Source organism: Dermacentor silvarum, chromosome 9 (assembly GCF_013339745.2).
Source record: "Dermacentor silvarum isolate Dsil-2018 chromosome 9, BIME_Dsil_1.4, whole genome shotgun sequence".
Lineage (NCBI taxonomy): Eukaryota > Metazoa > Arthropoda > Arachnida > Ixodida > Ixodidae > Dermacentor > Dermacentor silvarum.
In genome coordinates this window covers 138,485,377-138,511,694 of record NC_051162.1, presented here as the reverse complement: position 1 = coordinate 138,511,694, position 26,318 = coordinate 138,485,377, and the positions used below count along the sequence as shown (strand labels likewise).

At 45.7% G+C, this 26,318-nt stretch overlaps 1 protein-coding gene across 4 annotated transcripts in view; it reads right to left on the bottom strand.

The window, feature by feature from the left end:
• Positions 1-25,695, bottom strand: part of LOC119464446 (uncharacterized) — a 64,718-nt gene extending 39,023 nt beyond the window's left edge. Inside the window, exons 1-5 of one of the 4 annotated variants that reach the window (XM_037725421.2) lie at positions 25,528-25,692; positions 23,208-23,383; positions 20,031-20,104; positions 18,981-19,061; positions 17,102-17,366 (exon numbers count right to left, since the gene is read on the bottom strand). In XM_037725421.2, coding sequence (XP_037581349.1) covers positions 17,188-17,366; positions 18,981-19,061; positions 20,031-20,104; positions 23,208-23,383; positions 25,528-25,647 — 630 coding nt within the window. In that variant the 5' untranslated portion in view covers positions 25,648-25,692 and the 3' untranslated portion in view covers positions 17,102-17,187. Of the gene's footprint in view, positions 1-17,101; positions 17,367-18,980; positions 19,062-20,030; positions 20,105-23,207; positions 23,384-25,527 lie in introns of those variants that run through there. The other 3 variants (XM_049656331.1, XM_049656330.1, XM_049656329.1) reach the window with 3 other exon arrangements.
• Positions 25,696-26,318: the final 623 nt, after the last annotated feature.

The window sequence follows — 26,318 nt, the reverse complement described above, 5'->3', positions numbered from 1 at the left end:
GTTGAGCTAATGCTGGGTGTTTGGACCTTTAAGGCCCCCCGCAACACACCTCTTTGGCCTCTGCTTCACATAGATGGCAACTCCGGACTGACCCACCCGGGGGAAATCGGTGGTCGCCTTTTCCTGCCCCTTCTTCGATCTTTCTCTTCTAATTTTTTCTGTCTTCACTGTCCTGTCACCTCTTCTCTTCTGTTACTTCCTCACTTTTCATTGGCGGCTTGGGTTAATTTTGTGTATGCGCCCTCTCTTGGGTACCTTATATTGGTTTATAGCAGCAATGTACGGCTGGCGTCTGCTGCCTTACACGTTAAGGGCTGCAGCATCCCATAGTTGGGCTCCGTGGTAGGTGGCCACCATTGCCGCCGAAATAAACCGAACTAACATGGGAACACCTCCATTTACCCGTTGACTTGATCGTCACCCTCACAAGAGGGGACGCACCAATGAACTACTATACCTGTTCAAACCAAAAGAAATCTTTCCCCGATTCCAAGTAGTGCACAGTGAAAAAAAAACAAACAAACAGAAAAACCAGCCAGAACCGTATCCCCTTTTCTTGTTGCGAAAGGCCTGACTGACGCCCTTGGCCCAGGTTATAAGGTCACCAAAATGGCCAGCGGGGACCCCTGCTTGAGATTTGTGATAAAGCGCAGCACAATAAATTAAACAAGCTTGTAGCATTTGGAGACATACCCGTTACCGTTTCACCTCATCGGTCTATGAACACAGCACGTGGAGTAGTGTCTGATGCAGATCTCATCGACTTCTCCGAAACCGAACTATTGGAAGGCTGGAAAGAACAAAATGTAACAAACGTACAGCGCATCGTTATCAGAAGAGAAAATAAGGAAATTCCCACTAAACACCTCATCCTGACCTTTGCCACTTGCGATCTGCCACAAACCATAGAAACGGGATACACAAAGATAGCTGTCAGGCCATACATCCCTAATCCCAGAAGATGCTTCCAATGTCCAAGATTTGGCCACGGCTCGCAGGGCTGCCGTGGTAGACTCACATGGGCGAAATGTGGAGTCACGCCTCAGACAACTGCGAAGCGACACCACACTGTGTAAACTGTAATGGTGAACATCCAGCTTACTCCAGGTCTTGTCCCGACTGGAAAAAAGAAACGAAAATTATCACTCTCAAAGTGCATGACAACATCTCTTTCAAGGAAGCACGTAAAAGGTGCTCACCATTCCACAGTATAACTTATGCCGATGTGACGCGCCAGGGGGCAGCGTCGCACCGGCCTCTACCACTTGATCGGCCTGCGCGCAGCGAGCCGCCGGCTGTGGCAGCCGCCCCTATGGTGGGAGCAGCCAAGGCTGCCTTGCCATCACCGAGCTCGGCCCCACCAGTGGCCTCTACTAGCTCTGGCAGCAGTCAGGATAGTCCATAGGCTAAGGAGGTACCGTCAACCTCCGCACTGGTGGGGACAAAGGCTTCGTCTTCCGAGGCGAAGCCAAACCGACGTACACATCGCTCGCTAGAGAGAGTGTCCAAGGCCTCGCAAGAGGCAATGCACACAATGGACAGGTTACAGACGGCACACGGAGTGCTTAGGGAGAGGCGACCCTCCCAAGAGCGCTCCAAAAAAGACAAAACACTAGTTACCAGTGCCTGAAAAAGGCTCTGTAAAATAGGCTGTACACTTCCCTTGAGACACACACAGCACCTTTTACTTTCCTCTAACATGAACACAATAATGCAGTGGAACGTTAGGGGACTACTCCACAACCTATACGACATCCAAGAACTTATCAATAAATTTAATCCAAAGATGCTGTGTGTTCAAGAAACACACCTAAAATCCAGAAACACCAACTTCCTACGTCAGAATATTGTTGTCCGAAAAGATCGCGAGGATTCTGCCGCATCAGCTGGTGGTGTGGCCATCATACTTTACAGAAGTGTAGCCTGTCGGCAACTTCCACTCAGTACGGCACTTGAGGCAGTAGCCGTTCGTGCTGTACTTCTTGGTAAACTCATAACCATTTGCTCGCTCTACATACCCCCACATTATCCTTTACACAAGCATGAATTTGAGTCATTTATAGACGAATTACCAGAACCTTACCTCGTTCTTGGCGATTTTAATGCACACAGCAGCTTGTGGAGCGATACGCGTATCGATGCGCAAGGACGCCTAATCGAACAATTTCTTTTCTCCTCTGGTGCGTGTCTCCTGAAAAAGAAGGAACCCACCTACTACAATCTCGCAAACCACACATTTCCTTCCATTGATCTCAGTGTAGCTTCCCCGTCTATATTTCCTGAACTTCATTGCGAAGTTATAAGAAATCGTTACGGGAGTGACCACTTCGCTATACTGCTGAGATCACAACTACAAAACGAACCTCCCCCACAGGCCCCCCGGTGGAAATTGGATACGGCAGATTGGGAGAAATTCCAAAGTCTTACAAGTAGTATCTCGTGGTCTGACATATCTTCGCTGGGAATTGATGCTGCTGTTGAGTATCTTACATGTTTCATAATTGATGCCGCTTCTGAATGTATACCTGAAATAAGTGGTGCGAACTGCAAACGCCGTGTCCCCTGGTGGAACGACGAATGTCGGAGCGCTCGTAGGAGACAGAACAAAGCGTGGGGGTTGCGACGCGACTCCCGAACTGCGAAGAATCTTGTAAAACTTAAGAAGATAAAATCGCAGGGCAGAAGAACGCGCCGACAGGCCAGGAGAGCGAGTTGGCAGAAGTTTTTATCAGGCATCAACTCGTATACAGACGTGTGCAGAGTCTGGAAGAAAGTTAATAAGATAAAAGGGCTACAAACTTATTCACTCCCGTTGGTAAACACACAATGCGACAGTCTGGAAGACTAAGCCAACTGCCTGGGAGCACATTTTGAAGATGTGGCCAGCTCATCCCATTATTCCCAAACATTTAAAAGACGCAAGGCTAGAATAGAAAAACAAACTAGAAAGAAAATGTACCGGAGACGAGTCATACAACCAGCCATTCTGCATTGCTGAGCTGTATGCATCGCTTAGTTATTGCAACAAGTCTGCCGCAGGCTCTGACCGCATAGCTTATCAAATGCTAAAACACCTTCCCCATGAAACAAAGAAAACTCTCCTCTGCCTTTACAATGCTATATGGTCCTCCGGCAAGATCCCCTCCCCCTGGAAAGAGGCCACTGTCGTCCCTATACTGAAGCAGGGCAAGGACCCATCGTCTGTTTCGAGTTACCGGCCTATAGCACTAACAAGCTGTCTTTGCAAACCTATTTATTTGTTTATTATTTATTTATTTCTTATACCCTAAAGGTACAGTTGTGCATTGCAGAGGGGAGGGGCAAGGTAAATACAGAGGCAAATCACACAATCGTTGACTATAGAAAAAAATACAAGTACAAATAAGCAAAAACTTTCCAAGAAAACGTCAATGCTAAATGTGTGGATATCAATAAGAGAACAAAAAAATGAGGAAAGAAGACAAAAAAGAAAGAATAAAAAAGAATTGTCCTGGAAATGTTAGATAATTACTTGATGTAATACATTGAAAAAAGAAACATGGCAGAACATTGCAAAACATGGTATACAAAATGATAAGAATGGTAAATAGAAACTTGGAAAGCGTAGCAGAAATACACGGCGTAACAAAAAAAAAAAAAGAAAAGAAGAAAAAACATACCACATAATAATACAAGCCATAACTTAAAATTATGGCATAAGAAAAGATATTATGCAGAACAAGCAATCGCAACATTAATTTATAAAATGAAACCTTGAAGTGTGGTTTTAAAGTTATTGGTGTCAGTTATGCTTGTAAGTGATGCGGGTAAGTTATTCCAATCTTTTCTCGTTTGGGGAAGAAATGAATATGAAAAGCTGATGGTGCTGCAGCGCGGAATGTTTACCTTTTGGCGGTGGTCAATGCGAGATGAAATGTATGGTGGCGGTTGAACAAAGATAGAACGTAAATATGCCTTGTGGTAGTATATTTTATGGAAAAGACATAGGCGAGATAGTTTTCTGCGGGTTGATAACAGCGGGAGGTGTAGGAGAGCTTTCATGTTAGTGACACTCGCAGTTCTTTGGTAGTTGGTGAGAATGAAACGAGCTGAGCGATTCTAGTATTGCCTCTAGAGAATGTATGAGGGTGTCATGACCAGGGTCACATACTGGTGATGCGTTCTCGAGCTGTGGACGAATGTAAGTTGTGTACAATGAGAGTTTTAGCGATGATGGTGCTAGAGAAAATTTCCGACGAAAGTATCCCAGTGTACGAGTGGTCTTAGAGGTTATGTGGTCAATATGAGTTTTCCAGGATAGATTGCTGGCAATGTGAACCCCCAAGTATCGGTGTGACGTTACATATTCTAGTGGGATGTTATTTAGCGTGTAGGTGGGGCAGATCACGTTAGTACGAGAAATCCTCATAGTCTTACACTTTTTAATGTTTAATTCCATGCGCCACGTACGACACCACTCATTTATGTTATTGAGATCCTCCTGAATTGCTAGAATATCTGAGGGATTAGTTATTTTACGATACAAGACGCAATCATCCGCAAATAGACAAATGTTCGAGGAAACGTGAGTGGGCAAGTCATTAATGTAAATTAGGATTAATAAAGGACCGAGCACGGACCCTTGCGCGACACCGGAGTCAACTGGAGCTAAAGGCGAGTTAGCGTCATTGGTGGTTACAAATTGAACACGTGATGTCAGAAAAGCGCGAATCCAATTAATTATGGCAGGGTCTATGTTTAGAACGTTCATTTATGAAGAAGCAATCCATGGTTCACTTTGTCAAATGCTTTAGCAAAGTCAAGAAATCTACAGTCTGTTAAAAAACCAGAATCTAAATTGGCATGTAGGCCATTAGTGAAGAGGATAAGTTGAGTGTCACAGGAGAAGTTTTTACGGAATCCATGCTGCATAACTGTGAAGAAGTTGCTATTTTCAAGAAAATTAACTAGATGCGTATATATTATATGTTCCATGGTACAGATTTAAGTGAAATAGGTCTGTAGTTCTGTGGATCATGGGTTGGTCCAGTTTTGTGAATGGGGATTACTTCGCCAGTTTTCCAATCAACCGGTAGGGTGCCAGAGTTGTAGTATTGCGAGTAAATACATTCTAGTATAATTGAACAGTATTCCACAGTGTTTTGTAAGAATGTAGTATTGATTTCGTCTACCCCACATGATGCTTAAGGTTTTAATTTCTGTATTATGGCTTTGATACCGGTTGAGTCGAAAACAATGGGATCCACGAAGTGGTAGTTAGTTGAATTTATCTCAGCATCGGATCAGGAATCTGAGGTGATGAGAATGACTGAGTGAATGTATTGTTAAGCACAGTAGAGCATATTAGGTCAGGTACTGGGTCCGCAGAACTTGTCAGCAATGATATTTCAGTTTTATGGCTACTTCCTCGTATATATTTTCCCAGAAGCGCTTTGGAATAGTCTTTAATAAATTTGGAAGTGTACAGTTAAGGAATGAAAATTTGGCTGACCTTAGGGCCCTAAGATATGAAATTGCTGCGTTTTTATATGCTAGCCAATGTCGTCTGTTTTGAGGAATGTTTCGCTGTACGGAATAAACGTTTCTTCTTGTTCGATAACCTATGCAGATATGTGCTGTACCATGGTGCTTTATTGTTAGCGTAGACGGATCGAAGGGGCACGTGTTTGGTGATTAGCTTACTGATTTTAGTTTTGAAAATAGACCAGTTAGTTTCTACGGAGCGTTGCAGATGAAGTGGTAGGAAAGTGGCTAGAAATATGCACAGTTCTCTGTTGATGGCTTGATAGTTAGCTTTTTTTATAATCTCGGAACTTTTTCCTCTGTCGGCATGTTTTTTGTTCTGTTGTTGTAAGTGTAAAATGCAAGATATCATGATCGCTCAGTCCGGGCATGTGCGTCACCGCAGAAAGGTTATCAGGCGGTGACGTCAGAATGAGGTCCAGGAGTGATGATGTGTTTTGTGCTACACGTGTTGGAAGTATGACGATCTGCGATAAGCCGAAGTCAGAGCAAATGGAAATTAACCGATTGGTCTCGGCCGACGAAGGATTAGAAAAGGGATTGGCGTGTGACCCAACAATGTTAGGAAAATTAAAATCGCCTAAGAGTATAATTTCAGTTCCAGGGAAACGCATGGTAATTTTATTTAAACAATCATATAAGTCATCGCAAAAGGATGAGTCGCTTGATGGGGATCGGTAGCACGCACCTAGTATTATTTTTTTAAACGAATAGTTACACAACACCAAATGAGCTCTGAATTCGTATCAATAGTCACACAAAAACAATTATTACATTCCTTAATTGCGAGCAGAACGCCACCACCAATTCTACCTGTCCGGTCGCTTCGGTAAACAACATATTGGGTCTCACACTCAAACAGTTCGGGGTTTGTTATTTTGCTATTTAGCCATGTTTCTGTGAGTACAATAATGTCAGCATTGCAGTCGTCAATAACAGTACATAATTCGTCTTTCTTAGGAAAAAAACTACGAATGTTAGTAAAAAAGTTGCAGTGGCTTAGCTCGACTATGCCAGGATATACGTAGCGTTAGCAAAGGTTCAGCTGATTATTCTTAGCTTTCCTGGTTGTCTAGATTGTCAAGGATTAGCTTGATTGTCATGCTTACTGCTGCTCCAATGACACACACGCGGTATACGTATTATGTGGCACTTGTATTCATTTCTCCTACGCTCAACCGCTAATTGCCAGGCAACTACTTCGGGATCCGATGAGTCAAGCTTCTCCGTTCTTCTGCGCTGTTGAGCAGCATTTGCGGTCTCCTTCTCCATGGCTATACCACACTGGCAAACGCCAGTCAGAAGCGCAGCGGCTCCAGCGCAGTGTCAGACGGCGACTGCACAGCGAGCGCGCGCCGGCGCCAGTGCGTCTACCACGGCTACGACGTCACTCCTCTGGAATGCGCAGACCGGCGGCGGTGAGTCGCGCGCGGCGGCGGCGGAGTGCGCGAGAGGTGCCGGCTCCGGTGGCTCCGGTGCGCAAGCCGTGTGACATCACTGATCCTTGCGCAAGCGCAGCACGGCTCTTGATGTGCCGCGCGAAACGGGCTTGGCTAGGCCAGTGTAGCTAACGCTACAAAAGAACTGAACACCCGCGATCTTTTAAGGCACATCCCCTCGGATGGCCCTAACTTCGCGGTAACGTGCGGCCAGAACGAAGAGTTGTGCCACGTGTATGCGTTCTGCGCACTTCATAAATATTGTCATTGGCTTTGTCATATATAAGTAGCATTTTCCATCCAACATTAGTTTTTTATATCGTAGTTTGAAAAACGTGCTTTTCGATTTGCCATTTTCTATAATTTTTTTCTTATGTTATGAGTTGCTTGGCAGAAATCTTCGCTCAGTGCTGTGTCCGTGTTTTTTAACAAACCTCGCTTTGAAGAGACGAGCTCCCTGGTTTTATAGGTTGCAAATTTAGTTATTAGGGGTCGAGTTTTCGCCGAATCAATGCGACCAATTCTGTGCGCATGGCATATGTCAGAACCTGTGATGTCAACCTTCAAAGTATTATTCAGCAGGTTTAGTATCTTGTTTTCTGATTCTGATGAAGTTTCGTCAGCAGTGTCCGGTATTCCATAAAGGATCAGATTGTTTCTTCGAGATCGATCTTCTGCGTCATCAAGACGTGAGTGAAACACACTCGTGTCTTTTTTGAGACGCTCTACCGTGGCATGCAACTCTTTCATATCTTGTTGCCACTGCTCGAAAACGGAAGTTTGGTGTTCAACTTTCGCTAGTCTGTCCTTTATTTCGGACATCGCTTCTGAAACAGACTGCTGATGTTGCTTTACTTCAGCTACTGTTTCCAATATTGTTTTTTTTTGCACTGACTCAATTCTCTTGGTACGCTCATTCAGGTCCTTCATCGTTTGCAGAACTTCTACAAGATTATCGGGGCCCGGGTTGCTTTCAACATCCCCACAAAGAAGAGGCAGCAAGGAGCCAAAAGGCAATATGACTCCTTCAGGGCACGGAAGCACTATAGTAAAGGGATTATCTGATCCGAAGCTACGACAAGGTAATTTGGAAAGGTAACTAACCTGCAGGACGAAAAAAGAGGTGTGTAAGCCTTTGGTTCTTCCGTTCATCGTGCTACCGTGCCCACTGGAAAGATACTGTTCCATGCTTGGGGTCTTATCCTTTCCAGTCGTGATGACGTTGACGTCGCAGCTTCAAGCTGGCGGAATTACAGGTGGCGCTCGATGCGTACAGTCCGGTCCTCGTAAGCTGTTGCCAGCAGGTGTGGGTGCGGAGCAGAGGCGGCATCACAAATTCCGTCCAAGGGTGGAAGATTATCCCGAAGGCCAACCACCGACGCGCCGGCCGCGAAGACAACGACGAACTGCAGGACGAAAAAAAAAAAAAAAGGTGTGTAAGCCTTTGGTTCTTCCGTTCATCGTGCTACCGTGCCCGCTGGAAAGATACTGTTCCATGCTTGGGGGGTCTTATCCTTTCCAGTCGTGATGACGTTGACGTCGCAGCTGCACACTGGCGGAATTACAGGTGGCGCTCGATGCGTACAGTCCGGTCCTCGTAAGCTGTTGCCAGCAGGTGTGGGTGCGGAGCAGAGGCGGCATCACAAATTCCGTCCAAGGGTGGAAGATTATACCGAAGGCCAACCACCGACGCGCCGGCCGTGAAGACAACGACGAACTGCAGGACGAAAAAAGAGGTGTGTAAGCCTTTGGTTCTTCCGTTCGTCGTGCCGCCGTGCCCACTGGAAAGATACTGTTCCATGCTTGGGTCTTATCATTTCCAGTCATGATGACGTTGATGTCGCAGCTGCGCACTGGCGGAATTGCAGGTGGCGCTCGATGCGTACTGTCCGGTCCACGTAAGCTGTTGCCAGCAGGTGTGGGTCCGGAGCAGAGGCGGCATCACAATTTCTGTCCAAGGGTGGAAGGTTATCCCGAAGGCCAACCACCGACGCGCCGGCCGCGAAGACAACGACGAACTGCAGGGCGAAAAAAGAGGTGTGTAAGCCTTTGGTTCTTCCGTTCGTCGTGCCACCGTGCCCACTGGAAAGGTACTGTTCCATGCTTGGGTCTTATCATTTCCAGTCATGATGACCTTGATGTCGCAGCTGCGCACTGGCGGAATTGCAGGTGGCGCTCGATGCGTACTGTCCGGTCCACGTAAGCTGTTGCCAGCAGGCGTGGGTCCGGAGCAGAGGCGGCATCACAAATTCCGTCCAAGGGTGGAAGATTATCCCGAAGGCCAACCACCGACGCGCCGGCCGCGAAGGCAACGACGAACTGCAGGCCGAAAAAAGAGGTGTGTAAGCCTTTGGTTCTTCCGTTCGTAGTGCCGCGGTGCCCACTCAAAACTGTTCGAAAAAATGATAAATCCACCGACTAATACATTTCTTCGAATCATACTGCTTGACCCGTACCAATGCGGGTTTCGAGAGCGTCGATCCACCGTCGACCATTTGATACGTATTGAGACGCAAATTCGTGAAGCTTTTGTCCATAAACAGTTCTTTCTGTCTGTATTTCTTGATATGGAAAAGGCCTACGATCCCACGTGGCGGCCCCGCAGGACGTCTGCGTAAGCTGGCGTTTGGTGGGTTGCGACACCACAGACCCGAGCACATGAGGATCGAACCCTCTTACGCTTTACCGTGCTTGGCTTAGCCGTGTCCAGAGAAAAGGGGATCCTGGAGGTTGAGCCGATGCCGGGAGTTTGGACCTTATGGCGCCCCAGCGGACGCAACACACTTCTTTGGCCTCGGGTTCACGTAGACGGCACCCCAGGACTGGCCCACTCGGTGGAAATCGGTAGTTGCCTTTTCCTGTCGCTCTCTCCAATCTTCGTCCTTTCCTCTCACTTTCAATCTTTCCTGTCTTCTTCTCTCTTTCATTTACTTCGAACATTCCTGGCAGCAAGGGTTAACCTTGTGTGTCATAACCCCCCTTGGTTACACGTATTTGGTTATAGCGGGAACGTACAGCTGGCGTTTGTCGGGCTTGTGTTTACAGGTCCTATACAGCGTCCCCTCGTTGGGCTCCATGGTGGGTGGCTGGCGTTCCTGCCGAAAGATCATTATTTTGCATGGCTTTTTCTTTCCCTGCATTACCCGATCGCCCCCTTAAGCATGGGCGAACCGAAGACGTATTCAATTTTTTTGGCCGGCAAACTGAAAACTTCCCTCGATTCCACGTTACCCACTGTGAAAAACCCGAAAAGACGGGGAGAATTATCTCGCCTTTTCTAGTTTCAAAATGTCTAACGGAAACATTTGGCGCAGGCTACAAAGCATCAAAGATGGCTAGCGGCGATCTCCTATTGGAACTCCGCGATAAGAACCAACATGACAAGCTCCATAACCTAGCCTCATTTGGGGACATCCCAGTGACAATTACCCCGCGCCGCACGATGAACACCACCCGTGGTGTTGTCTCTGACGACGACCTGATGCAACTGGAAGAAACTGAACTATTAGAAGGCTGGAGCGAACAAAAACGTAATCAATGTGAAGAGAATTATGCTAAGGCGCGATGGAAAAGAGATGAGAACAAAGCATCTAGTACTTACATTTGGTTCAAGTGTGCTTCCTGAAACTATTGAGGCAGGGTACGTGACGCTCCGGGTAAGACCATTTGTCCCGAACCCTCTGCGATGTTTTACGTGCCAGCGATTCGGCCACAGTTCGCAGAACTGCCGAGGCCGACAAACGTTTGCGAAATGTACTGCCAATGAACACTTCACTGAATCATGTGAAAACGCCCTCCACTGTGTGAACTGTGACGCGGGCTACGCCGCGTACTCGCGGTCGTGCCCATCACGGAAAAAAAAGAAATTGTCGCATTCAAAGTAAAAGAAAACATCTCATTCAAGGAGGCACGAAGGCGGGTATTATTCCTGCCCAATAACACTATTGCCGATGTGGCGCGTCAGGGGGCAGCGACACAACGGTTTCCGGCGGCTGTCCGGCCCCCCCGGCGGCTGCAGCTAGCGCTGCTCCGCCATCACAGAAGGGGCCATCGACCTCCGGGCTGGTGGACTAAATGGTCTCGTCCCTCTAGGCGAGGCCTTCACGTCAAACCAACCGCTCAGAAGAGCGCGTGTCCAGCGCCTTGCAAGAGGCGATGGACACAACAACCGGCCAGACGGCGCCACCAGCGCCCAAGGAGGGGCGAGAGTCTCGCGATCTCTCCAAACAAGAAAAACACCGCATCACGGCGCCTGGAAACGGCTCTGTGAAGTAACTCCTCTTTCTTAACACACAGCGCAAAAACCACATTCAACATGCATACACAAATATTACAGTGGAATGTCAGAGGTCTCCTCCACAATCACGATGACATCAAAGAACTCCTACATAAGTATAATCCAAAGATGCTCTGTGTCCAAGAAACGCACCTCAAACATACGCAAACAAATTTTCTTAGACAATATGCTATTTTTCGCAACGACCACGATGACACTGTTGTGTCATCTGGTAGTGTGGCTATCGTAGTCGACGGAGGTGTTGCTTGCCGTGAATCAAAACTTCGTACGCCCCTAGAGGCAGTTGCTGTCCGAAGGGTGTTGTTTGACAAGCTAATCACTATAATTTCTACATACGGGATATCCCTCCCAGCTATCCACTTAATAAATCGGAATTTCAAAACTACATAGATGAACTTCCGGCTCCAGAAATTGTTGTCGGAGATTTCAATGCACATAACACTTTGTGGGGAGACTCTCGCGGCGATGCGAGAGGTCGCCTAATTGAAAACTTCCTCTTTTGCTCAGGAGCATGTATACTTAAGAAAGAGCCAACGTACTACAGTGTGGCGCATAACACATACTCGCCCATAGATCTAACTATAGTATCTAGTACACTAATGCCCTACCTGGAGTGGTCCGTTCTCAAGAACCCCTTTGGGAGCGACCACTTCCCAATTATCCTACACTTTACAAAACAAGATGGATGCTCGCCACGCCGTTCCCCGATGTAAGGTTGACTCTGCTAACTGGCACCTTTTCCGAGAACTAACATATTTATTAAGCCGGGATGATATTGCCTATTTTAACATAGACGATGCTGTGGCGTATATAACAGGTTTTATCATTGCCACTGCTGAAAGATGCATACAACAAACTAACGGACTAGCTAATAAACGTCACCTGCCTTGGTGGAATGATGAATGCCAAAAAGCACGTAAAAAGCAAAACAAAGTCTGGGGAATTTTTCGCAACTCCCCAACAGCCGGAAATCTGATAAATTTTAAACAAGCAAAGTCACAGGGCAGGAGAACGCGTCGACGTGCAAGGAGAGAGAGTTGGGAAAGGTACAACATTTCCAGTATAAATTCGTACACCGACGAAACAAAAGTCTGGAATAGGGTAAATAAACTAATAGGCCGGGAGTCACATCCCTACCCTTAGTAAGCACACAAGATGATAGCCTGGAAGACCAGGCGGATTGTCTAGGCGAACACTTTGAATATGTATATGGGTGTCCGCGGCAATATGTTGAGCACTATCGAAAGCTACCTTTCTAACCGTGCCTTTTCTGCAAGGGTGGGCCAGACCTTGTCGAGGTCTTTCACCACGCAAACCGGTGTCCCGCAAGGCGGTGTGCCTAGCTGTACACATTTTATTGTCAAAAATAACTCTCTACATACGGCTATCTCATGAACAATGTTCTACTCTGTATATGTAGGTGATGTCCAGATTGGTTTTAAATCGTGCAACCTTGCTATCTGCGAGCGACATGTCCAGCATGGCCTAAATAATGTAGCTATATGGGCTGATGAAAACGGCTTCAAGTTGAGCCCGCAGAAAAGTACATGCGTCATTTTCGCAAATAAGAGAGGAATAGCACTATATCCGGTTATTGAGCTCTTTCGTAGTATCTGTAACCACTGAGCACAAGTTCCTCGGCATTATGTTGGACTCAACACTGACATTCATGTCGCCTATCAAATACTTGAGGGCTAAATGCCTGCTATGAACTTGTTGAAGCTTCTCACGTGCAACATGGGGCAGTGACAAGAAATGTATTTTGAACTTCTATGGATGCCTTGTCGGCTCCCGACTTGACTACGGTGCGATAGTGTATCAGTCCGCTGCACCCAGTGCTTTAAAGATGTTGGATCCCGTTCACCATTTGGGAATCCGACTCGCGACCGGGGCCTTCAGGACAAGTCCCGTACAAAGCCTTTATGTAGATTGTAGAAGCAAACGTGTGGTCACTCCACCTTCGGATGTCTTACGCCAGTTTTACATATTTCCTGAAAACAAATTCAAATCGTACACAACTTACCTATTCTACTATAAACGATACCACGTGTGCCACACTATTTAATAACCGACCTTGAGCGAAGCCGCCCTTCTCACTACGTGTGAGAAACCTCAGTGAAGAAATGGGTATTTCATTACTTGAACATAACCTAATGACTTCAGAGAAACTGCTACCGCCGTGGCAGTGGCTGCTGGTAGAATGTGACACATCGTTTATCGGGATCACAAAACACGCGCCACATACATTCAAATGCACTTTTTAGAATTAAAGTCGAAGTACACTTGCCCTGAATTTCCCACGCATGCGTCAAAGTCGCATACTGGCATGTCTTAGGCGGCAGTCGGTCCGTCCTTCTCGTAATCCGATGTACGCCACCCCGAAACAAGCATCTTTACGGCAGAAGCCCATGCAGTACTATCCGCGGTGAAACACATCGATAGAATTAAACTCCAAAAGGCTGTAGTTTTTACCGACTCTTTAAGCGTTGTTAAAGCATTAATGATGCCGCAAAAACATAAAAAACTTGTAATTATCAACCTCTATTCACTGATCTGCTCTGTTTATGCATCTAAACAACAAGTCATAATATGCTGGGTGCCTGGGCATAGAGGCATCAAGGGTAATGTTCTTGCCGACCAAATGGCCACGTCAATAACATCACACATTATGAATCCTACAGCTGCTGTCCCTGTAACAGATTTGAAACCTTTCATGCATAAGAAACTGCGAAACCACTGCCAATGATTGTGGGATGTGGAAACAAATAATAAGCTTCGCTTGATTAAGCCACAGTTAGGTTTCTGGTCATCTGCATCGAAAACACGGCGAACAGACGTCCTATTCTGTCGTCTCAGAATAGGACACACATATGGCACCCACAGCTTTTTGCTGACTGCTGATGAACCACCAACCTGTGGTTGATCTAGTGAGAGGCTGACCGTCCTCCACGTCCTTCTAGAGTGTCGGAAAGCCGAAACAGAGAGAAAGAAATATTTTCCTCTAGCATACCGCTATCATGTCCCGCTACATCCCATTAAGTTTCTTGGTGAATAACCGCTGTTTAACACCAAAGCTGTCCTCGGTTTCTTGAACGAAGTTGTTTTACATGTTATTAGTCCAATACATTCGTAGCGCATCCTCTCTTCAGTGGACGCCACTATGATAGTAGTTCTGTATAGCACATGCCTCCAGGTCCTTGTGTTTCAAGGGCTTTGTTCAGGTAGTAGTGCTTCTTGCCAATTTTTATATCTTTCACATTTTGTATATCATATCATTCTTATCATATCATATCATTCTTATCATATCATATCATATCATATCACACCGAAGAGAGGATGCGCTACATTCATAGCACATACTCTCTTCAGTGGACGCCACTCTGATAGTAGTTCTGTATAGCACATGCCTCCAGGCCCTTGTGTTTCAAGGGCTTTGTTCAGGTAGTAATGCTTCTTGCCAATTTTTATATCTTTCACATTTTGTATATCATATCATTCTTTAGCAATGAATTTTTTATGCTCATAGTACAGGTCACTAGTCATTGCCATTATCTTACTACATGTTGATTTTACGCACTTTACAGCGACTATTTTCGGTCCCTTTACAGCCACGTCACATCTACTTCTCAGAATTCAGCACTTCACTGCGAACTAACACTGGCATGGCGCTCTTTGGCCATACCTGGCCCTTGTGCCACTAAACCGCACACATTCATTCAATGCAAGTGGCACCCGCCGTGCTGGGTGGAGGATGGGCACTGTTCCTGGTTGGGGGAACATCATGCTGTAAGGCTGCTTCAGACATCCCAGACCCTGAAAGACGTGCTTAAAGTCTTTTAGCACCCCATGTTCGAGGAAAGCGCCATCTGTGCCGACAGTGCGTCGAAAAAGACCCAAAGTGTCGCTGGCGTCCAAGCCAGGTAGGGCCTGACCACGTTTTACGTTGAAGAATGTGATATCCTTAGTAGTGTATCGAATAATGACACTTTGGGACGTTGTCCCGAAACTCTTGATCACTCCTCTGTTGTATGCTCAAAGTACCGAATTTGAGGGCTTCAACTGAAATGCCATTCCCATCTTTCGGTAAACAGCAAAAGGTAGGAGATTAGCTTTCGAGTCATTAGCTACCTTAAACAGTACTTCCTGACTAGCAAGGTAGGCCGTCACTTTCCAATCATTGCCCATTCTGCTTCCATCGCCTACTTCAAGAATATCGAAGGCATCGTCGACAATTTGCTCGCTCACTTCCCCTACTTCGTCTTTTCTGATGTGTGCAGGGCAGCACACGGCGAAGTGGTGAAGCATGTTACAAGAGTTGCATCTTTTACCATAGGCGAAGTACTGGCACGGTTTGCGCTGGCGATTGCACTTCTTGCACCGATAATCGCTTGCTTGACGCTGATGATCTATTCCACCTTTGGTTGCTGTACGCCTTGAGATAGCGTTTACCATATCATTGCCTTCGCGCCAGACCACCTTCCTTTGCGACAAAGCTTCAGCAACTTCGCACATCTCTTTTGCTTTTTTGCAGGGTTAGGTGCTATTCCTGCAGCAACCTTTCACGCAGTTTTGTGTCAATATTGCCAAACCCTATCTGATCTCTCACCACTAAGTCTCTCGAATCAGCAAAGTTGTACTGCTCTGCCTGCTTTTTAAGGTCGCGAAGAAAATTTTCAAACTGCTCTCATTCAGCTTGATTCCTCAAGCGGAACAAATATCGCTTCATACTTTCGCACGATGGTTCCGTAGTCTTCCCTGCTTTCTCCATCGACGAACTGGAAGGTGTTTAACGCGTCCAGAGCATCGTCTCTGGCCACGCTCAGCAGTAAGGCTGCTTTTGATGATTCCATCCTGTGATGTTCTCTCTACGCAGTCGCTTGGAGAAACAAATCAAATTTTTGCTTGAAGCGTTTCCAGTTCGTATCCAGATTACCCGTCAGCTGCAGGAGTTCCGAGGGCCTTAGTTCCATCTTGCTTCCTCGCTGGTGGCATCAGTCGTTATCCCATTTCTGACACCATGTATCGTTCCAAGGAATGACTGAGGCGACAGCGGCCCGTGCAGAACAAGAACGATCGTTTAATGTGTGTGATGTATTTATATATTTTGTAGAGGCACACTGCGCATGTCCGACGCCATGTCGCTTGTAGATGAGGCGCACGGGCCCGAGACCACACAAACTCGTAGTCGATGACAATGGTATCGCCAAGGCGATATCTGGTCCATGGCTACGACGACACTACGACACTTATTGGAGCAGGACGCTCTACGCACGGCTACATCAAATAGTTTTGGCATTTGACAATTCGTGTGGCGTTTTGCGCCGCAATCATACCACGAGAGCGGTGACGTATTGGCTGCGTGTAATTCAGAGGCCACAATGCGCAAAACTGCAGTGAACAAGGACAACGTGCCACACATTGAGAAAAGATGTGTGGAGGTTCTAGCAGAGGCGGTGTTTTTGCAGGTATTTCAGAGGTCACAACAGGCGACACCGAAGCAGACGAGGGCGACGAAGCATGTATAGGCCGTGGAACCCAGGCAATTTTCTGAGATGGAAAAATAAATTATGGCGCTTTTGCTGGTAACTTAAATAGTCGATCCGTGAAAATACAAATACACTCTAAGCCGATGAAATTATATAAGTCGGAAGCGGTGCACAATTGGGCCTGTTGGGCCTAAAACCTTTCGTGAGTCGATGTAGGTTGTTTTAATGGAAATTGAGTTGTGAATATTTTAGTGGTTGCTTTAGTGGTCCCCCTTTGGTGCAATGCCTACCGACTTGGATTACGGTGAATAATGTTCCAATAAACACAGGAGAAATAATTTTAGAAGAACAAGGCGCAGTGGAAAGAAAGGAAGCTTTATTTCAGTAAGCGTGCAGGGCTGTTACATGCTCAGAAGATGGTCACGTGCTCGTCGAAGACTAGCTATTTCTTCCACCAGCCGGAGTTGGAGTTACCGTACAGGCCGAGCACCCGACTGCATGATTGATCGTACACCTGGTACTTCGGAGTACCGCCGCAGAACAGATCGAAAATGAAGTCGCAGTAGCTGGCACGTCGACTGAGCGTGTGCGACACACGACGCCACATGGCACAGCCATATCCTGCCGACAAAACATAACAGGCTGTTTAGATGATTACTAAACCCTTACTCTGGTTTCAGTATTAAGTCACGAGTAGCGAAATTATGTTTATTGGCAAAAGCGAGTGACCAAATATAAAGCAATTACACTCACATGTGCAGAAAACACCAGCAATAGTTCGATAAAATGTCAAGTATGCTCTTTCTTGCATTCACATATGTTAAAAAGGTATTAATTGAGTAGTTTTGACAATCGCAATGCTCACAAACTCACAGTGCTCACGGAGAGAAGAAATTTATTTTCACTATATTGTCACATAACTTCAAAGCGATGCTTTTCTGAACCCTGTGCTCGAACTTCGAAGAAGCTTAATAGGGCCATCTCAGGCACTACAGTTGTGTTATACCACAATACATGGTATGATTGCCTTTAATCGGCGAACACCAAAATTATTGGTGGTGCGCGCGCTGTTGAGAAGTCATCATTAGGCTATATTTATGTCCACTGCAAAACGAAGGCCTCTCCCTGCGACCTCCAATTACCCCTGCCTTGCGCTAGCTGATTCCAACTTGCGCCTGCAAATTTCCTAATTTCATCACCCCACCAAGTTTTCTGCCGTCCTCGACTGCGCTTCCCTTCTCTCGGTATCCTTTCTGTAACTCTAACGGTCCAATTCTGGACCGTCCAACTCTGTAACTCTAACGGTTATCCATCCTACGCATTACATGGCCTGCCCTGCTCCATTTCTTCCGCTTAATGTCAACTAGAATATCGGCTATCCCCGTTTGTTCTCTGATCCACACCGCTCTCTTCCTGTCTCTTAATGTTAGTGCTAAGATTTTTCGTTCCATCGCTGTTTGCGCGGTTTCAAAGTCATCATCATCAGCTTATATTTACGTCCATTGCAGGACGAAGGTTTCTCCCTGCGATCTCCAATTACCCCTTTCTTGCACTAGCTGATTCCAACTTGCGCCTGCAAATTTCCTAACTTCACCTTAAAATTTTCTAAAAATATGAAGAGACGATTTTACTATAGTATAAAGTTTACAGACAGCTGCACCTTTAAAGTTTTGGTTATAGTTCAGCATAATTTGTGCAGCTTCTGAGTGATGCGGCCAACCGAAAGAAGATGCATAATGGCCAAATTTATGGACGGGCAGTACCAAGACTTTACGTCGGGTGCTGAGCAAACACAGCCTAATGAATAAAACGTGCGCTTACAAAATATGAGATGGCGTTTAGTGAGATAAAACAACGAGCGAGCTGGTTTGTATGACTTCACGTTCTCATCCATACGAGGCAGATATTTGCAGGAAGACGGAGGTCGGAAGTGTCAATAGTGCTCCAAGGAGGGTTTTCGCTGGAGCCGCTTTCTCATATTATTGTAATATAATTGTAACTTTGTAGCTTGTTTCATTTCAATCGATTTCGTACAGCCGTGATGTTGAAACATCAGCAAGCATAAATAGCCAATTTTTTGTCGATAATACATTGTTGATTACATATGCTGATTGTATAAGAAGCTACTTCGATCGCGGACTGTCCATTTCGAAGCAGCCTATTCGGCTAGAAGAAGCGACATACAATTATTATAATTCCTGCGTGGTATCATTAAAAAGTATTCGCAAAACTTACCGTTAAGAGCATAACGATAACGTCCAACAAAGCAACTGTTGCAGTCCTTGAAGATCGTATGCATTTGGAAGTTGCCCATACCTGAAAAATTAAATGTGAATTAAGACGCATTATCAGGTCCAGAAGACTTTTCGGTGCGTGAACGTAACATTGAAAACACTCTAAACCTAAACAAAATGATTCATAATTGAAGAAAAATTTGGGCTGCTACCTACACCGCACGCCGGCTTTATAGCTCAATGAGTCATCAATTTGACGCTTCCGCATCAAAATTATTAACAAATTATGGCAACCCTGAGCTTCCCCGTCTGTTCTAAATTCGCAGGACCACATTATGATGGTGAAGGCCTAGTGTACGCTGTTGTATAATTTTTATCATGTTTTCAATTTTAAAAGGCCGGTAAGCGTTCTAGTTTGTGTGACACGTATTAGGTGAGAAGTTTCACCATTCTTGTCTATCATGTAGTGAGAAAAAAGAGAAAAGAGTGAGAAAAGACTGGCGAAAATCGGCGTGCTTGTGAAGATTATGAAGCGATGAGCTGTGTAGGAAGAATAGGTTTAGAAAGGGCAAAGATAGCGATGCTGTGCGAGTAGGCATTTGGTTGCGTTTGCAAAGTATTTATACTTTTTATATTAGGTCGGAAAGATAGGGTATACTTTGAGGGCAATACACACTATACTAACTGTTGGACGTCGCAGACTGTGAGACGATATAGCTGGTGAAACTTTCACTTTCTAAAACTTAGTCTATAAACATAGGTCTCTCAGTACAAAGGATATGTGATAGCGTTTGGAATGGTCTTTGATTGACTCTTATAAAAAAAACTGCTAAGGTTGTGCACCAGATAAGAAGCAGTGGACAATAAGCATCCTACACATTTTGTCGGAGAGAACGGCCTGTTTGACATAAAAAATACATAGGAGTGGACAAAATCCTCACATTTCCCCTGCCGGGATTGGCGACAATTGAGGACTTTTATAAAAGAATCAAGGTGTTCAAGTTTTCAGTGTTTTCTCGTACCATTATTCATCACTTTTGCAGTGACTTACCATTGAAGGACATAAAGTTATACTGATTCCTTGTGCTGTATCCTGGCGTCGAAGTAAGGACATAGCGGCCGACACTGAAAAACAAATAAGAATGTCAAAGGAAAGTTTCGCATAATGTTTACAGAATCATATGTTGAAGTATCACTGCGCTGTATAAGGCTGTGCATATTATAATTATTTTGTAATCATAAAGGTCTTATTTAACAGCGAAGCTGTATACCTCTCGTTGGTCGGAATATTTCGTGGCGTAAACACAAAACCCAACACGCCATACCAGCTGTGCGAGAACTTCGCCGAGCTGGGGGAGAGAGAGCTGAGAGAGAGTGAAAGCAGGAGTATAAAATTAGCATCGTGCACTATAGCGGATGCGAGGTGGAGAGGAGGAGTGAGGCATGTGCACGCGCGACTGCAGCCGATGCCGCTGGCGGTGGTAAAATGCTTTCCACGCGATAGCGTTTAGGGCCCCGTGTAGCAGAAAATCCGGCGTCGGCGTCGGCAATGCCGTCCGCGGCCGAGAAAATCATCCCCAACCACGTAAAGTCCCTAGAAGTTCTGTTTCTCTCTAGAAAGCAAAAAATATCCAGGGACTTCGCAACCACGCAGGCCCTCCAAACATATTTTACCAGTAAAGTTGCTCATGCTTTGTCTTGCATTCTTTACAAAGTTATTCCTCGGAATTTTGAGAGTGACAGCCCACAAACAAATGTCATGAAACAAAACACCGACAGCGCTTGCCTTTTATGCCAAATCTTCTCAGGCTGAAATATTAAAGGGGAAAACAATAAAAGAAGGCTAGCCCACGAAAGAGGCCGCGTTTCTACCAGAAAGCGCGCCTGCGTGCATAGCGTTCAGCGCCAGCGTTTCCCAGTAAACATTACGGTTACGTAAGCTGCAGTTGCCGGGAAGTCTGAGAAACAGTCAAGGATCTTTGAATGCTATAGCATTCCACTCTTGAAGGCGAACCTTAAGCGTCCTCTTTTAGATGCGAGAACATCTTATGCTCGGGGCAGTGTCCGTTCTGCGGCGTCCACACCCATGCTGCGCATGCGCAACTCTCCCTCGTTCTCCTCTCCTACGCAGGTGTGCGCTCTCCTCCTCCCCTCTCCCCCTCTCCACCACAGGTGCGGCGCAGCAAATCATTGCATATATATCTCTCTCACTCTCTCCCCCTCTCTCTAAGGGTACGCTGGTAGGCGGCGCAAGTGTCGCGGCGCAGTATAAAGCGCGCATTCGCTGTGCTTCCGTCATTCTCTCTCTATGTGCAACGATGTGCGAAACGCCATGAACAACGTCAACGTCAGCGCTAGTTGCAGCGGCAGCGCCACCGCCGCGGAGCAGAGGAAGGTTCGGGAAGCCGAACGTAAACGTCAGCGTCGGCAAGCGGACCTCGAACTTTGATGTGTCTTCAAGATACCGCGCGCACCGACGTTAGGAATCACGTACGATCTCTAAATAAAGACGCAACAACCCCGTACAAACGTCTCCTCTCTTCTCAATACATTCTCTCACTCTAACTTTCATTGGGTTGTGTTGCCAAGTGAAACGAAACGGAAACTCGATGTGCACCCCCCGCGATGCTTTTGCATCCCACCATGGTTGCCTGTAGGGTGAGATGATGTGATTTTTATATATATATTTTTTTGGTGTGAAGCACCTTATGCGCTCAGGCTGTCGGCGTCTCTTGCCGTCGTCGTAGTCACGGTAAGCAAGCGGCTCGTGCTCGCGCTCGGCACGCGCTCGTGCTACTGCTCCCGCGTTCGTCATCATCGTCTTCCACAGCTGGCTGTGTTGAAGCAAGCGGTTCGTGCTCGCGCTCGGCACGCGCTCGTGTCAATGCTTCCGCGTTCGTCGTCGTCGTCTTCTATAGCTGGCTGCGTTGCCGCTGATCATTCCAGCGTAGAATTTCACTTCTGTTCTGTCGTCGTAATGGGGAGGGCCGCGTTTCCGGGGTTATGACCATTGCTGAAGGCAATATGATCCCATTAGCGGTGCATCACTGCATGCTTCGCAACTCTCCAGGTTTCACGTGAGTGGAGCTGCATTTCGCTCAATGGGTCATTTGACACTTAACGCATAAATGTTTGCCAAGTTTTGAAAAGTTTGGGTGGACAGGATGGCGTGCGCGAATGCACGCCATCCTGTCCACCGTTCTGCGCTGATATTTTTCAATATTTAGCTGCTGAGTAACTATTACTTTCTCATAGCCAACAAGTATGATACTTGACTAAATTATGCATATTATCCCTTAATAAATTTTAAAGCATATGCTGGTTAATGTGTAAAGCTAAAGACTGGAACAGCTAGAGACTGGAACGGCCTTCCTGCTGACATTGCTAACATCACTTGCCCTTCTTTGTTCCAACAGCTTGTGATTGATCCCTTTGCATATAACTAATGATGTGTACCAAATGTGGAACTTATGTTAAACACACCCCTTATGTAATACCCTCTCCGGGGGTCTTTAAGGACAATAAACTGAATTGAACTAAAGACTAGAACGAAGCAGGATCATGTCATGTGTTTGTCCAGTTTAGCGCTAGTCTCTTTCACGCTTCACCTCATAGCAGCATTTGGCATAGCGAAGAAAGGCAACACGATAATTTATTATTTCGGATTTTTTTTGAATTAGGTATTAAAAGTATACGTATATAGCGCTGCGCATGGATTTACTTTTCACAGTTGAAAGTTTTTAGAGTAGCATTGGGGGGTTCATCCTAGCAACAATAAAACACAAATCTAATTTGCCGCCAGCACACTCATTCAATGCGCATCACGTTAGGCACAAAACATCAAATATATTTGGCATTTGAGATCGGTTTAGTTAATACAAGTGCTTCGCGCACATACCACCATTCGGCGCTGCTAAGTTAATATCTAAGTTACACAAATGTATTCGCGTCTAGTTCTACGCTGCTTTATCAATAAAATTACAAATATTTTAAGCACTAACACAATGACTTCGAATATATTATTTCGAACGATCTGGCTTCCACAGTATTACGCATTTCTGCTCTGGTTTCCGGTCGTCTGTCTGTTTAAAATCCAACTTTCTCAACCCTGATGCCTACACAAGTCTATCTGATAATGCTTCCGTCGCTCTTTATTCTAATTCGGAGATTTCTGTCAAACTATTTTTACTCGTGATGCTTTCTTGCTGAAAATTGTGCAGAGTGTTACCTTGATCCACATCCACGTCCAGATCCGTCCTGGCACCAAGAGAACCTCACGTTCATGCTGTTGCCCATGACCGGTCCAATTCTCTCATATTTCACGCATCTAGCGCTTCCGCCGAAGTGTGGATCGTATGGGTAGTTCCTCTTGACCATGATCCAGTCGCCATTGTTGGGATAGCACTGAACGTGTAAATAAAAGCGAAGAAATGTAATAATGGCTTTTACGTGCAGAGTTTGTTATAACATAAAACATGACAAGGAATGTTTTGTAATCAGAATTCTACAAAACAGTGACCACGACGTAGAACGTGACCACATCCACTGAAGGTACCAGAGAACCCGCAACACAGGCTACAACGCAGGCTGCTTGTACACTGCGTGGCACATTTAACAACAAGACTGTTTGCTTCGTTGACAAGATGTCTTCATCGCAACCTCGTAAAACCATGCACTACACTTCCTCCACATGGCTATCATCACCTTCATCAGATGCACCATCAAAACATCATCATCCAGTTTCAGCCCACTCTAGAAGCAAGGCTTCTCAGGGAATCGTTAATTACTAAAGTGCTCTGTCATCCCACTACATCATCTCTTCAAGCTGATTATTGTCTCTAGAAACCTACCACTGCGAGTGCATTTTCGTTCCCTTGGCAAACCCCCTTTCTTTCATTCAGGAGCTATACTTATACATCCCAGTCGTTGTTTTCTTTCTTGTTGTGCATGACTGGCCGACGGCACTTCCCACCATTATTCTCAAGTAGTTTACCAGTTACGCTGGTTTTCTGTCTAATGGATTCTGTCATTTTCCCATATTTTGCGGTCAATTTGTTTAAGTCCATCAATCTTCGTTCCACGGCTGCTTGTGTGGTCAACAAACTATTGTCAAATTTCTTTCTCAGCATCGATGTTAGAAATCCATATAGGCGAATGTTGACAAAATGCAGTGATTACATGCTTTTCGTTTTAGTAATAACTTCAGGTTCCCCTTCTTTGCTTGCAACAGCATGCCAAATAACCTAAATCTCTCATTTCGTTCGTTACTGTTCCCCTTTCCCTTTTGAGGATGGGAATTCAATGCAACTTTTTGGTTTATACTATAGGGCACTCTCGGACTGCTTCAAGCGAATGAGCAAATATCGTCAACTGTTGTTGCGTGGGGAAACTATATTCAACATTATTTTTGTAGTGTAGTTTGCTTCTATTGATTTTACGAGATTACATGTTGCGCCTGTTAGAGTGGTTTTAGCTTGAGACAGAAGTGCTTTATGGTATCCGCAGAGGGAATCCTATGTGATTCCGTCTGGCAACCGTAAAGGGTGACAATCACTTCCGTTCTGTATTATGTGCTCACACTGCATCTGTTACAGGCTGATAGTTTCACCAGTGTGTAAACATGTTTTTATCGAACGAGATTACATGTTGCGCCTGTTAGAGTGGTTTTAGCTTGAGACAGAAGTGCTTTCTGGTATCCGCAGAGGGAATCCTATGTGATTCCGTCTGGCAACCGTAAAGGGTGACAATCACTTCCGTTCTGTATTATGTGCTCACACTGCATCTGTTACAGGCTGATAGTTTCACCAGTGTGTAAACATGTTTTTATCGAACGAGATTACATGTTGCGCCTGTTAGAGTGGTTTTAGCTTGAGACAGAAGTGCTTTATGGTATCCGCAGAGGGAATCCTATGTGATTCCGTCTGGCAACCGTAAAGGGTGACAATCACTTCCGTTCTGTATTATGTGCTCACACTGCATCTGTTACAGGCTGATAGTTTCACCAGTGTGTAAACATGTTTTTATCGAAAACGTCTACTTCACGCCACCGCGAAATTTCCCAATAGTCTACCCATAATACAAGAGAAAATGCTGAAATATTGGGGACAAAAATGCGATATTGCGTGCGTACTAGAATTCTGTAATCGAAAGTGTGATACGCTGTGTTCGCGCAGTTAGGTTCGCTCAAGAATTAGTTTATGTATATACATAAAGGAAGCCCAGAAAGGCAGGGAGTTCAGCGGTAGTTATTTTTTGGATGGCTACCCTGGACGGGGAAGCCGACGGCCCTGCGTGCCACATAGGCATATGTGACGAGTGTTGTGTCCCGAATCTACAGGGCGCATTCTTTGGTTGTTTCCATCGAGGCAGTCCCTTTCATGTTGTTGCTGTTGTTGTTGCCGAAGCCGTGAAGCGAACCCTTGATTGGTTGTTCCGGAGCAGAAAGTTTTGACAGTGTAACAGAAGGGTGATGTAGGCTCACTAACAGTGCGTAACTGTATGCCAACGCTTGTCGATGGAGGCAAAACGAATTTAGCGTGAAGACTTACACGGCCCGGGTTCTGGAATCTTTGCAGTTGTGGTTGAAGTTCCGGATAGGATTGTGCCAAGGCGCCCCCTTGAAGAGCGAAGGCGGCGATGGTAGCCAGGAGGAGGTGGAGAGATGACATCGCAGCGACAGGTAAGAGGATAGTGGCGAAGACTGCCCACAGTGGGCTCCTTTTTATTTGCAATATCAAGAGAGAGAGGGGTGAAGGGGAAACGGCTCAAATAAATCTCGAGAGATGCCCTTACTGCTTCCGGTATAATTTTAGCTTCCGTATGAGTTTCTTTAGCCTCTGTTTATTATGTTTGTTGCTTTTCCGCACGTCACTGTCCGACTCAGCTGAGCCAAGCTTTGGACCTAAGTAACTCGAGTGACAGCAAAAAAACAAGGTCCGCCAAAGAAGAGACGAAACGACAATATCGAAAAAGGTTTCACAACCAATATGCCCGAAACAAAGACAGACGGTGATTGATAGAGCCAGAAATTGAACAAACTGATTGAATACACGGGTAGAATATCACTGGATGCAGGAGGTATTTTGTACAATCGTGAGGCAGTCCTGAATGTCTTTCAATGTCGTGTAAAGCATATTGTGAAAGATATTCTCAGCAGTGTACAAAATGTTTTTTTGGGACTGTGGTTATTGTGGCGTTTGTTTCAGATGTTGGGCCACACTCTCTTCATTCATCATGTTATATTTTAGGCCCGAAACGATCGACCTAGCGGGAATTAAGAAAGAAACGTCTTAGGGGTTATTTTGGAAACGAGGCTAGTGTGCTTGTATCGAGCAAACAT